The 14,259-nt window shown below is 38.5% G+C and overlaps 1 protein-coding gene across 2 annotated transcripts in view; it reads left to right on the top strand.

Annotated features, from left to right (window-relative positions):
- The window catches only part of RAF1 (Raf-1 proto-oncogene, serine/threonine kinase), an 83,923-nt gene that overhangs the window by 46,505 nt on the left and 23,159 nt on the right, over positions 1-14,259 (top strand). Inside the window, exons 2-4 of one of the 2 annotated variants that reach the window (XM_047834499.1) lie at positions 6,028-6,260; positions 10,903-11,015; positions 13,861-13,963. In XM_047834499.1, the coding sequence (XP_047690455.1) occupies positions 6,054-6,260; positions 10,903-11,015; positions 13,861-13,963 (423 nt within the window). In that variant the 5' untranslated portion in view covers positions 6,028-6,053. Of the gene's footprint in view, positions 1-6,027; positions 6,261-10,902; positions 11,016-13,860; positions 13,964-14,259 lie in introns of those variants that run through there. The other variant, XM_047834508.1, reaches the window with a different exon arrangement.

Genomic DNA, 14,259 nt, shown 5'->3' with positions numbered 1-14,259 from the left:
AGAAGGAGGGTGTCAGAACTGACTCCCACCAGCTAAGCTGAAGGGGGTGTGGTGGGGGGGAGACATCCACTAGGCTTTCCCTTCCTGGAGAAAGATCCTACAGATCCCTGCCCTTTCAGCACACACCCTAAAATTAGTCAGTAAATTTCCTTCATAAATAATCCAGGTTCTTTTCAGACTGCTGTCCTTGTGCTGAGTCTTGGAGTGCATGATATGTGCTGGCCATTTAAGAGTAGAGTCTCAGTTTTCCAAAACCCTCTGGCTCTCCTGGAGTTAAGCCCTGCTGATTTTTTTTTTTTTTTTTTTAATGTTCATTTCTATTAGAGAGAGATAGAGTGCAAGCAGGGGAGGAGCAGAGAGAGAAGGAGACAAGGAATGCGAAACAAGCTCCAGGCTCTGAGCTGTCAGCACAGAGCCTGACACAGGGCTTGAACTCAGGAACCGTGAGATCTTGACCTGAGTTGGAGTTGGATGCTTAACCAAATGAGGCACCTGGTGCCCCTAGCCCTGCTGATTTTTAAAGCCAGATGTTGTGGGGTTGTGTGGGGTAAGGATTGGGGTGGGGATTGCTTTATGTAGGGCTATATTCTCTTGCTCCCCAGGGAAGACCTGCTTGCCTGTGATATCCCTTCTGCTTGTGAGTCACCACCCTGGGGGTTTGGTTCCCAGCTGTCTCTGCCCCTCTTAACCTTTTCAATATGGCCCTTAAAAAATATCTTTAATTGAGACAGTACTATTCTGCTAGTCTTTGGGTCATTTTCAGAGTGAGTTGCACTTGATGTTGGTGCAGCCTTGATGTTGCTGTAGGAGGACGTGAGCTTAGGATCCTCCTACTCCACAATCTTCTCAAGCTTCCCTGGATAAATACTCTCTAAATTAGACCTTTAGCCAGTACGTTGCGGTGGCAATCCTTCCCTGGGAGGTCTTGCTTTTGTAAACTAGTTTTCAAGTTGTTTCTTGTTTAGCTTTATGGCTTTGGCTCTGATGGGAGTTTGTTGACAGTTTATTGACATTACAAATAATGCTGCAGTAAATATTCCGGTGTACTTTAGTAGTGCTGGGTATTTCTGTAGTGCTGGCTGGGTTTTTTTCCCTTATAAGATAGATTGTCAAATGGTATATGAATTCAAATATTTAAACGGCTAATAGAAACTATTAGATTGTTAGATTAAGTTTACAGTCTTGCCAGCAAGTATGAGAAGTAGATTTCCTCAGATGCCTGTGATGGATGTTTTCCTTTTCTGTCTTTTATATTTTATAAATCTGATGTTAAAAATAGTATTTTATTTTTCAAATTTCACGTTTTTCTACTATATGTGTGTGTATATATATACATATATATGTATATATATACACATATATGTATATATATACACAAATCATGTATGTTTATGGCCTCTGTGTTTCTTTTTTTTAAATTTTTTAAAAAATGTCTTTATTTTTGAGAGAGAGAGCACAAGCAGGAGAGGGACAGAGAGAGAGGGAGTCACAGAATCCGAAACAGGCTCCAGGCTCTGAGCTGTTAGCACAGAGCCCAATGTGGGGCTCAGACTCGTGAACCGCAAGATCATGACCTGAGCTGAAGTTGGATCCTTAACTGACTGAGTCAGCCAGGTGCCCCCGTGGCCTTGTGTTTCTATTCTGTGAATTTAATTCCCTGTTTTTTTTCAGTGGCATTGTTCATGTTTTCGTTAATTTTTAGGAGATCTTTGTATATTAGAAATAGTAATCCTTTATAGGGAGATACATCTTTTTAAAAATGATTGATTTCGGGATGCCTGGGTGGCTTAGTCTGTTAAGCATCTGACTTCAGCTCAGGTCATGATCTCATGGTTCAGAGGAGTTCAAGCCCCACGATGGGCTCTGTGCTGACAGTTCAGAGCCTGGAGCCTGCTTCAGATTCTGTGTCTGTCTCTCTCTGCCCCTTCCCCTCCCTCCCTCCTTCCCTCCCTCCCTCCCTCCCTCCCTCTCTCTCTCTCTCTCTCTCTCTCTCTCAAAAATAAATGAACATTAAAAAATTTTTTAAATGAATGATTTTTTTTCTAACATAGTGAATTTCTCCATTCATAAGAGAATGCATTTGTTTTGAAACTTTTCCTTGGAATTGTGAAAGACTTCACATTTAGAAGCTGATTTCTGTTTTGGACTATCTAGTTTTAATATGTCTCTAGATATGTATTGTGAGTGTTTATGTGAATTTTAGCTGAGATTTGGTCAGCATATCAGGGAGAGATAAATACAGAGGCTAGATTTGCATTTATGTTATATTAATGTTTATTTGAGGGTAGTATTAATGGGGTTTCTGAATGTCTTCAGTTAAGACAAGTAGGTTGATGCTGAATGGTTTTTAGAAGCTTTTTCTTTTTTTTTTTTTAAATTTTTTTTTTTCAACGTTTTATTTATTTTTGGGACAGAGAGAGACAGAGCATGAACGGGGGAGGGGCAGAGAGAGAGGGAGACACAGAATCGGAAACAGGCTCCAGGCTCTGAGCCATCAGCCCAGAGCCCGACGCGGGGCTCGAACTCACGGACCGCGAGATCGTGACCTGGCTGAAGTCGGACGCTTAACCGACTGCGCCACCCAGGCGCCCCTAGAAGCTTTTTCTTATTTTCAGATGTGTGCCCTTTAGTAAACTGGTTAAGGAATACCTTGGCTTAGAACTTCTAATGAGGAACAGGTTAGTGGTGTCTCTATCACTCTTGGAGGGCAGGGAGGGCAGTTAGTAGGGCTCTTAGCCTTTCTAGCCTCTCTGTTGACCTGAGTATGCCTTACAAATAAGAATCATCATTTTGTATGAGTGACGTGAGAAAAGCTGGGAAACACTCTTAACATGCTTCGTAGCCTAGTAAGTGAATTTGATAAACACACAGAAAAATAAAAATAATGAATGAGAAGTAATCTAAAACTTGAGAATTGAAGTGGGTGTACTTTTGGTTAACAGTTATTGTAGTATATTCTATAGTAAGCACTGGCAGTGTTGTTTTCTAAGTGCTTACAAGACTTAGAATTCATCATAAAATAAGTGTGTTTTTGGAGTTAGGCCACATTTAGGCCCATATGTAATTGGGTTCTTTAGGTAATAGTTTATAGTACAGTCTCTACCCCCGTCCTCAATGAAATTTAGGATGCTATTACTACAGTTTGTCGTTTGCTAGTGGTCGATATTTTTTTAAAGGTGTACTACTAAATGGAGATTTAATTCACATTTACTAGTTCTAACAGGTCTGTTTTATAAAAAAATTATGTTTTGCAGCATCATTCTGGCCTGTAACTTAATTCATTTAATAAATATTTGAGTGTCTTCATGTCCTAAGTACTGTATTATGGACTAAGAATACAGTAGTGAATGGGATTTGGCAGGGTCCTGCCCTTGTGGAGCAGAAGGAGGGTGGAGGGTACTAACCTAAATCTGTGAACAATTTAACATAGTAGTAAGTGCCATGAAGAAAACAGGCACGGTTATTTGATGGGGGTTGGAAAGGGTGGGGTATTTTGGCTGGGATGACTAGGGAAATCATCTCTAAAGTAATCTTTTAGGTGAAGTCTTTAATGATGTGAAAAAGCCAACTTGCTTGTTTCTGAAAGTGTCAGCCTTCCAGGTGAAGGGAACAAGAAATTCAAAAGTCCTGAGACTTTAAGCTTGATGTGTTCACAAAGGAGTTTGGCTTATATTCTGAGTCTTCAGTAGAGGAGGAATATGTTGAGTTGCATCTTTAAGGTTGCTCTGGGTGCTCCATATCTAGATCATAGGAGCCACATAATTTCAGGCTAGTGAGATGCTCAGATGAGCCCTCATTCTTCATCTTTCTCCCTCTCATCTGGTTCTAAATTCATTCATCTCTTAGTTGGGGAGAAAGATATAGGGAAAGGAAGAGCTGTGGGTGCCCCTAAAAAATGACCTCATGGTAATGGAGGGATAGAATTAGGATTGTGAAGGGGGCTCAGGTTTATATGTCAGAGGAGGTGGGAGGCAATGTGTGACAGTCCTGACACTTGAAGGCTGTGGTATTTTGTCCTGCCTCCCACTTAGACAAATAAAATAGGCTTTATAGAAGTTCACAGTTGTAATAGTAAAACACACACACAAAACATCCCCCCAAAAAGAAGATAGGTAATATATAAAAAGTAAAAATTTCTCACAATCCTTCTGAAACAATCACTGTTAATACTTTATTATTGTAGGTTTTCTCACCTCTTTATAAATCAAGATTTTCCTCCCTCTTTCTAGATTAATATAAAAGGTTCAAAATATATTTTGCATCTTTTATTTTGTCTTGGATGGCTTTTTTCCATCTGCACATACAAATTACTTCATTTATCACATAGATATTAACATTTGTTGAATTCCCTATTAAGTATTTGGTCCCCCAGTTTTTTTAAGTGTATTTATTTATTTATTTATTTTTTGAGAGAGAGAGAGGGAGAGAATCCCAAGCAGGCTCCACGCTGTCAGTGCAGAGCCCTATGTGGGGCTCGAATTCACAAACCGTGAGATCATGACCTGAGCTGAAATCAAGAATTGAAGGCTTAACCCACTGAGCCACCCAGGTGTCCCTGGTTTCCCAGTTTTTCAAGGATATGAACAGTGCTGTAATGAAGATGCTTATACATGTATCTTTTTAAGTTCTTATTTAAATTTAGTTAACATACAGTGTAGTATTGATTTCAGGTGTACAATTTCGTGATTCAGCACTTAAATACAACACCTGCTGCTTATCACAAGTGTGCTCCTTAATCCCCATCACCTGTGTCCCCCCCACCTGTCTCTCCACTGGTAACCATCAGTTTGTTCTCCATAGTTTCTTGAGTCTGTTTCTTGGTTTGCCCCTCTCTCTTTTTCCTTAGGATTCTTTGTTACATATATCTTTAAACACTTGCCTTACACTTCTGTAGGATAAATTCCTAGAGTGCAATTGAATACTAAGTCAATCTTGAAAGTTTCTCAGATGTAAAATGGGATGCGAGTCCTACCTAGAGTATTTCTCTAAGGATTAGGTTGGATAATGTGAGTGGGATGTATGTAGTAGGTATTGCCTCATATAGTAGGCAAGTAGTAAATGGTAGGTATTACTAATAATACGACAAAATAAGTTTCTAAGGGAGGAAGGTGTGAGAAGGATGGGATTCCCTGTCAATCTCACCCTTTTCTAAAGAAAAGGTAAACCTCACTTCTGCATGATTGCTGACTCCCAGTCAGTGTCAGGGTGTTGTGTGTCCTAACTGCACACTCTTTGTCTTACCACCATTGTGTGACTGTGGACTACTGTTGCAGTTTTCTTGTTGCCCAGTTAAAACATTTGTTTATTTTTGGTTCGGTGACTATCTCTGCTTGCTCCTGTTTGTAAGCTTCATTTTTGTACCAAAACTGAAATGTGAATGTTATGGTGGAAAGTTTATGGACTTTAAATTTAAACATATGTATATCTGGTTATTTTACCTATCACCTGGGTGCTCTTTAGCAAGTAGTGGTGATTTTTCTGTGCCTTGTTTAAAGAGTGGATGGAGGAAGGAATTTAAAATATTTGGGATCTTCATAAAAAATTAAATGAGATAATTTATATATCAGTGTCTAATACACATCCTAGACATACTAATTTCTTTTTCTTCTTTTAAGGCAGAAAATTATGGCTTACACATTTTTTAAAAAAATTTCACCTGTTTAAATTTCACATGTTACTGATATGCAAAGGTAGTCACTCACACTTAAAATATAATAACTAAAGAAGAAGAGAAATGTAATTTAAAAAGTGTTAGACTAGAAGTCAGGAAACCTGGCTGGGCCCATGTTCCAGGTTGGTATAACTGGTGGTATAACCCTTGATACATCTTTTGATCCCTATTCCCTATTCTCGTTTTTGAGTTGTCTATGAAATATTTTATGGAAATATACTAACATAAAAGTTTTTGATTGAGTTAAGCAGAGGGTGTTACTTATGAGAACGTCCACATACTACTATTTTCACAATTACTCTATGTTGTTGAGTTGCTTTTTTCTAGAATTAAATTTTTGTCTTTTTTTTAACTAGGTTTAAGTGTTGTGTAAGCTGCATCAATGGAGCACATACAAGGGGCCTGGAAGACGATCAGCAATGGCTTTGGATTCAAAGATGCAGTGTTTGATGGCCCCAGCTGCATCTCCCCTACAATAGTTCAGCCATTTGGCTTTCAGCGTCGGGCATCAGATGATGGCAAACTTACGGACTCTTCTAAGACAAGCAACACTATCCGTGTTTTCTTGCCAAACAAGCAAAGAACAGTGGTATGTAAATGCTCCTCTCAGTAAGTTTAGCTGGCCATCTGCCTATAAAAAGCATTTTGGATAATTTCACTCACTTTATAGACAGGCAAAATTGTCACTTAGTGTCTATTAATTGGCTTTCCAGTTGCAGATTTTATTGCTTTATATTACTATGTTCCTTCCATACCTCCCACTTTTCCCCACCCCTTGGCCTTCCTTCAGTTGTTATTCTCGCCTGGAATGCCTTCTTTTGAAAAGCTCCCTTAGACTGTTACAGTCAATTTTAGGTATATATATATATATATATATTATGGATATTAAAGCAAAATGCTCACTTAAATTTTTTGGACGTTATTGTTGAGTATATAGAAGAAAATAAAATTACCTAGAAAAAATTACTTTGGTAAGTTTTGTAGGCCCCGGGCAAAGCTGGAGGTAGCTTAGAAAACACAGCATCTTCCTCTTTTCTTGGGCACTGACACTAGCCAGTTATGTGTGCACAGTTCCATTTTTGTAGTACCAGCAACAGGTTCATACTAGTAGCATCATGGTGGGACACTGCCACTTGGTTTTCTGACATAGAGTTCTAACTTTTCTGAGAAATAACTGCTCAAAATAGTTCCTTAATATCTTGGTGGAAAAAACCCCACCTGGTTAAAAAAGGAAAGTGAAGTTGTGCTAATTTTGCTTGGTGGAACATTTGAGAAAACCTTAGTTCAAAAACTTCCATGCTTCCTCCTTTCCCACTCCCCATTCTTTGAGTAAAATCAGTGCATTGGGCTTTTCTTTGTACCTGGGTGAGACAAAGTTCTGAGGTTGGAAAGTCCAGTCCAGAGTTCTGTTTTTGACAGTTCCACTCCCCTCTCCCAGTTTACTAATAAATTCCTTTATACTTCTTTTGTGAACTTAAGAAGGAGACTCCCAGTTATAGTGTTGTACCTTTACATACATTTTAAACTGAAGGCAAAACTCAAAAGGTATTTGAGTATTATTTTTGTTCCCCTTCCTAAAAATAAAAGTTGAATGGCTGGCAAAATAAATAGTAATAACCTCCTTAATATTTCAAAAGTGGCCTTTCATTTGCAAGGTGATTTTTTTACTTACTGTTATTCATTCATCTTCTTATTTTTTTATTTTTTATTATTAAAAAAAATTTTTTTTAAGTTTTATTTATTTTTGAGACAGAGGGAGACAGAGCATGAGCAGGGGAGGGGCAGAGAGAGAGGGAGACACAGAATCCGAAGCAGGCTCCAGGCTCTGAGCTGTCAGCAAGCACAGAGCCTGATGCGGGGCTCGAACTCACAAACTGTGAGATCATGAGCTGAGCCGAAACGCTTAACTGACTGAGCCACCCAGGCGCCCCCATTCATCTTCTTTCTAACCTTAAATGGAGAGCCCAGGTGGGAAGTGTGAATGTAATGGGAAGCTAAGACTAGCTGAAGACCGTGTGGTACTGCTTCAGGCTAATACCATGCCTGTCTTCCCCATTCCCATCTCCTGCTGGGTTGCCTGGAAGACTGGGAAACTTAGTTTGGCATAATGATTAATTAAGTATATGGACCTTTAAGACAACCACGCTCAAATATAAATCCCTGTATTGCCTTTTATTATCATCTGGATAAGTTACATAATATTTTGAGCCCCTGTTTCCTCACCTTAATGAAATGAGGCTCATGCTGAATATACAGTAGCTGATTCATAAGTAAAATGGTAGCTATGATTATTTGAATTTTTTCTACATCTTTGTAGCCCTTGACAGCTTTCAGTTGAGCACAATCGGTAGTTGGGAACAAGTGATTTGGAAGCTTGGCTTCTCCTAAGGCTCTAGCAGATAAAATTAGTTTCTCCCATTTCTTTGACCAGAGATGGACCATCTTCTTTCAGCTGGCATGTATCTTCAGGGGAGCATTGGTGGAAGGAGTCATTTACTGGCCAGCACCATTAGTCAGCAGTTTCTAATCATTCCCAGGTTACTTCACTGCTTGGAACCAAAAATGACCCTCCTAATCACTTAGTAGGCTCCAGAAATTAGATTTAACTAATTTCAACATGTATCCATGGGGAGGTGTAGAGAGGAGAATGGCAGAAAGTGTATATATATGATTTAAATAATTGTAGGAGTATAATTGGTAGTTGCTTTTTCTTTCTTTCTTTTTTTTTTTAATTAAAGTTTATTTATTTATTTTGAGAGAGAAAGAGCACAAGCAGGTGAGGGGCAGAGAGGAGAGACAGAATCCCAAACAGGCTCCATCAGCACAGGGCCTGATGAGGAGGCTCAAACTTATGGACTGTAAGATCATGATCTGAGCTAAAAATCAAGACACTTGCCGACTGAGCCACCTATGAACACCATTTTAGAGTTGCTTTTACAAAAACTTTTTTCTTGGGGCGCCTGGATGGCTTAGTGAGTTAAGGGTCCGATTCAGCTGAGGTCATGATCTCACAGTTCATGGGTTCAAGCCCTGCGTTGGGCTCTGCTGACAGGTCAGAGCCTGGAGCCTGCTTCAGATTCTGTGTCTCCCTCTCTCTCTCTGCCCCTCCCCTGCTCGCAGTCTGTCTCTGTCTCTCAACAATAAATAAAAGTTAAAAAAAATTTTTTTCTTGTCATTTATTTTGTAAATATGTGTCTCTTTGCCACTCCTTGTTATTAGATGGGTGCTTGGACCATAGCTGAGGACCATTAATTACCATTACAATCAATTGACGGCTAAAATACAGATTCCTGGGCTTCATTCAAGTTCAACTTAATCAGAATCCTTGGATTTGTTGGAGGGGAGAAGCTGGGAATCTTTATTTTCATAAGTTCCTTGGATGATTCTAATGCCAGCCACATTTGGGAACCCCACTTGGATTAGAGAATATTTAAAGAACTATCTAGCTCTTAGAGTATGTGTTTTTTTTTTTTTTTTTAATATTTATTCATTTTTTTGAGAAAGAGCATGAGTGGGGGAGGGGCACAGAGAGAAGGGGAGACACAGAATCTGAAGCAGGTTCCAGGCTCTGAGCTGTCAGAACAGAGCCTGACTTGGCTCAAACTCATGAACTGTGAGATCATGACCTGAGCTGAAGTTGGACACTTAACCAGCTAAGCCACCCAGGTGCCCCTAGAGTCTGTGACTTTAATGAAGATTAATGATATAGCACCTTATATTTTTCAAAGCTCTACTGCATAGTATTTGATGCAAGTAATGATTCTGTTAGTTTGTGTTTGTTAGTCTTCATTGTCCTCATTCTTGATGTCTTATCTTCATAGTTCAGATCAGTATATCTCACTTTTACTTAGTTTTTTTTTTTTTTCTGAAAACTGTAAGTTAGTGGGTCTAAGGGTATAACTACTTCAAGAAACCTAAAATAAACTTGCTATGGAACATTTTAAATAAATACTTTAGACTTTTCAAATAGATCCAAACATATGCTCTTACCTGCCTTTGGGAAGGAGCTGGTTTGGCCACTGTCAGCTGTCACACTTTAACTGAGCACAGGAGCTCCACTGTGGGCAATTTACAAGTACCATAGATTTACATTTTGTTCTCCTTACTGGCCATACTCACTCTAGTTGCCTCAGTTTTAATTAACTTTATTGGCTTTAAAAACAAAATGTATGGGGCTTTTATCAAAACTCTTAAAGTCTTATTCAAAAACATTTTTTTAATGTTTATTTTGAGAGAGAGAGAGCACAAGCAGGGAAGGGGCAGGGAGAGGGGGAGAGAGGGAGATTCCCAAGCAGGTTCCACACTGTCACCGCAGAGTACGACTAGGGGCTCAACCTCACGACCCATGAGATCATGACCTGAACCAAAATTAAGAGTTGGATGCTTAACTGACTGAGCCACCCAGGTGCCCCATTAGTTGAAATTTTTATATAGCTGCCATTGTTAGTACTCCAGGTACTCATACTTCCTACTAGGCCTCTGAGTGCCTGCCTAGCTTTTGAGGATGGGGTACAGGACAATGTGGAGGGACATACACTAAGGCTACTTGAAATGGTGTGCATGTTTATTTAAATTAACAGTGGTCTGCTTGCCTTTACTAGTGTGAAATGTATATGAGATGGAATTTTTGTTAGGAAGATAACAAAACCTGTTGTTGAAAACAGGTTGAAATGCAGTTTTGATCAGAAAAACTCATGTTTATAGATCAGATTGATTTATTTTCTTTTCTGGTGGATGTTCCTGCTTGCATGTACATTTCAGTCAGTCAAACAAATTAGACCAGTGTGAAGGGAAATGTGATAATTTTATCTTTCTCAACCACTCTCTTCTGATAATAGCTAGAGGTATGTCTTTTCATACTCATACAATATATGTAAACATATATGGGTTTCCCTGCCCTTTAAGTAATCTTATTCTTTGTATTATTCTGAAAAATATTTTCCCACAATTGATAAATCATGGACATCCTTCCCTTTAGGTCGTTATAAATAATATAGTAGTGTCTTAATGTGACATATACAGATATTTTAGGCTTTTTTTAAGCATTCCATATTGCTGGACATTCCAGCTATTTCCTGTGTGTGTGTGTGTGTGTGTGTGTGTATTTATCATTACAAGCAATGCTGTCATAAATCTTCTTCACATACCCTTACAGACTGGTGCATTTATTACTATGCTTATCAAAGGATGTGCAGCCTTTGTTGGTTCTAAAGATGGCTTTTTGTTTATAGGTCAATGTGAGAAATGGAATGAGCTTGCATGATTGCCTTATGAAAGCACTCAAGGTGAGGGGCCTGCAGCCGGAGTGCTGTGCAGTGTTCAGACTTCTCCATGAACATAAAGGGTAAGAACTCAAAAGTCAGTCAGATCCTGTTTCATACTAGTAAGGAGCTGCTGGCTTCAAATAATAAGTTTGTATTTTTAAAAAAGTGTGCTAGCTTGTCATAGAATATTATGTATTTATATACCCTTGTTCATAGACAACTGAGAAAAATAAAATATTAAAACTTGAAATTATTGCTGAAACATTGCACTGAAAAAAGAATACATATTAGGTGTTGATAGTATTCCATAGATGGAAACAGTAGTGTAAGGTAATATGTTTCTTGAAAGCAAAAATTTTTGTGTTTCCTGGAATGCAGTAGACAGAATAGATACTCAGAAAGTGTTTGCATTATTATGTATAGTTAAAGAATCCTATCCTCAAGAGATTAACTCTCTTGTAATTCACTCCATCATTCTTTTTTTTTTTTAAAGTTTGTGTTTAAGTAAGCTCTACACCCAGCATGAGGCTCGAACTCACTACCCCAAGATCAAGAGTTGCATGCTTTTCTGACTGAGTCAGCCAGGTGCCCCTCATTCATTCATTTTTATAACAGTTAATGTTTACTCAATCTGTATAATTTGTAATTTCTGCTTCAGGAAAGATCCATAGTTCATCTTCTTTCTAATGCTGGTGGCTTGATAGAAGCATCCCATCAAAGGCTAGGAGTAAACCCTATAGCTTCCATAATTATCCATTGTTATCCCCCAAATTGGGGGAAATAATCTTTACTTTCTTCTTGAAAAATGCTAGTTCTGTTATTGATCTTCAGCTCACCATCTTTTCTGTCTCAAGGAGTTTCCCAGTTTGAGAGAATAGCCTAGGAAATGAGTTAACTCAAAAGGGCAAGCAAAAATTCCACTCTGCTGTTCCCCTCAGTATAGGAGGTAGTTTGTTGAAGTGCAGATATTTGAAGCATATGTCAGTTTTATCTGGGTATAGCCCCAGATTGGTCCAGAGCCAATCTGTAGTGCTCCTTAAAGACTAGAAGGATTCTGAGACGTTGAGTGGCTTGTCCAGTCTTGTCCAAGGCTACGTTGGTTTAGAGCTACCCTAGCTTCTCTACTGGACGGATAGCACCTGAAGACTAAGGACACAGGGCTGCCCCTGTCTCTCTCCATTAGGATGAAGTAGGACTTTGGAGTCCTTGTATAGGGAGTTATATTAAGGAAAGGATTATTTACTATTGGATAACCAGAAAAATGGCTGGAATCAGCTTCTGGTAGGCAAAGGGAGAAGTTTGAATTATGCTGTATATGTGTTCTCTCCCTACATGAGAATATTCTTTTTTTAAGAAGTGGGCCTGATGGACTTGATGGACTACACAAGACATGAGAAAGGAGCTGCCTTTTTTTTTTTTTTTTGAAACTTTTTACTTTAGTGTATCTGTTTTTCTGTGTTGTTTGTTCTAGGCACAGAAAAAATGGTGTCAGAGTAAATGTTGAGACAGTTAAGTCCCCTGTCACCTTATAGACCTTGCAAACAACTCTATAGATGTGAGCCTATTATTAATTTCATTTGTGATTCCTTTGTATTTATGTATCTGCTAGACGAAGTAGGCTATTGAAGATTAAATTTTGCTATTACAGCAATATTTATACCCCACTTTAGTATTTCAGGATTCTTACAGGATTTTAAGGTCACAGAGTCCAATTTATTGCATATTTACTTTATCATGAGATTGTTATAGTTCATTATTTTATTTTATTTTTAATTAATTTAAATTTTTTAATTTACATCCAAATTAGTTAGCATATAGTTAGCATATGATTTCAGGAGTAGATTCCCTAATGCCCCTTACCCATTTAGCCCATACCCCCTCCCACAACCCCTCTAGTAACCCTCTGTTCTCCTTATTTAAGAGTCTCTTATGTTTTTGTCCCCCTCCCTGTTTTTATATTATTTTTGTTTCCCTTCCCTTATGTTCATCTGTTTTGTCTCTTACAGTCCTCATATGAGTGAAATCATGATATCTGTCTTTCTCTGACTAATTTCACTTAGCATAATATCTTCCAGTTCCATCCACGTAGTTGCAAATGGCAAGATTTCATTCGTTTTGATTGCCAAGTAATACTCCATTGTATGTATATACCACATCTTCATTCATCCATCGATGGACATTTGGGCTCTTTCCATACTTTGGCTATTGTTGATAGTGCTGCTGTAAACATGGGGATGCATGTGTCCCTTCGAAACAGCATCCCTGTATCCCTTGATAAATACCTAGTAGTGCAATTGCTGGGTTGTAGGGTAGTTCTATTTTTAGTTTTTTGAGGAGGCTTCATACCGTTTTCCAGAGTGGCTGCACCAGCTTGCATTCCCATATAGTTCATTGTTTTAAAATAAACTTTATTCTGGGGCACCTGGATGGCTCAGTTGGTTAAGTGTCTGCCTCTTTATTTGGCTTGGGTCGTGATCTCACCATTCGTGGAATTGAGTGAGCCCCATCAAGTCCTGTGTCTGTGCTGACAGCATGGAGCCTGTTTGGGATTCTCTCTCTGTCCCTCCCCTGTGTGTGCTCTCTCTCTCAAAATAAAAAATAGACGATAAAAAAAAAAGAAAAAAAACCTTTAAGAGTATAAGTTTTGGAGTCCAGCTGAGCTGGATTCCAACATAGGCTCTTATATTTGGTGTGTGGCCTTCAACAAGTTACTTTCTTGGCGCCCTATTTCTCTCATTTTTAAGATAGGGATAAAATGCTTACTTCATAGCTTTGTTGTATGAGTTAAATAAGTTAGTATTGTCTGAGATTAAGTTTTATATTTATATAGTATGAGATAAGTGGTAGCTGTTATTATTTGGTGTTGAACTCTTACCTTGTTTAAATATTTGCCTTTTTATATATGTTTTTAAAAATTGCCTTTAGTAAAAAAGCGCGTTTAGATTGGAATACTGATGCCACCTCGTTGATTGGAGAAGAACTTCAAGTAGATTTCCTGGATCACGTTCCCCTCACAACACACAACTTTGTAAGTTGTGGAGCTCTTCTCTTTTTGTGGTGTGTTGGGTGTTTTAGCTGGTGTAATTGGACCTTCTCAGGGGTAATAAGCAAAAGCATATGCATTGTTGGATTATCTGAAGCTGTCGTTTTGTGATGTTTACAGTAAGGCAATTTAAGTTTAATTAGTCACATATATACTTTAATTTCTAGGAGTGAATTTTACAAATGTTGGAAGTATGATTCTTTTTTATAAGGGTCTCTTTTGGATGTATGGGATCTGTTGGGGGCCAAAAAAGAAATTATTTTGTCTTTTGTCATTCTTCA

The sequence above is a fragment of the Prionailurus viverrinus genome, chromosome A2 (genome assembly GCF_022837055.1).
Source record: "Prionailurus viverrinus isolate Anna chromosome A2, UM_Priviv_1.0, whole genome shotgun sequence".
In the NCBI taxonomy this organism is placed as follows: Eukaryota; Metazoa; Chordata; class Mammalia; order Carnivora; family Felidae; genus Prionailurus; species Prionailurus viverrinus.
Note: the sequence above shows the minus strand (reverse complement) of the source record. Positions and strands in the feature narration are given on the sequence as shown.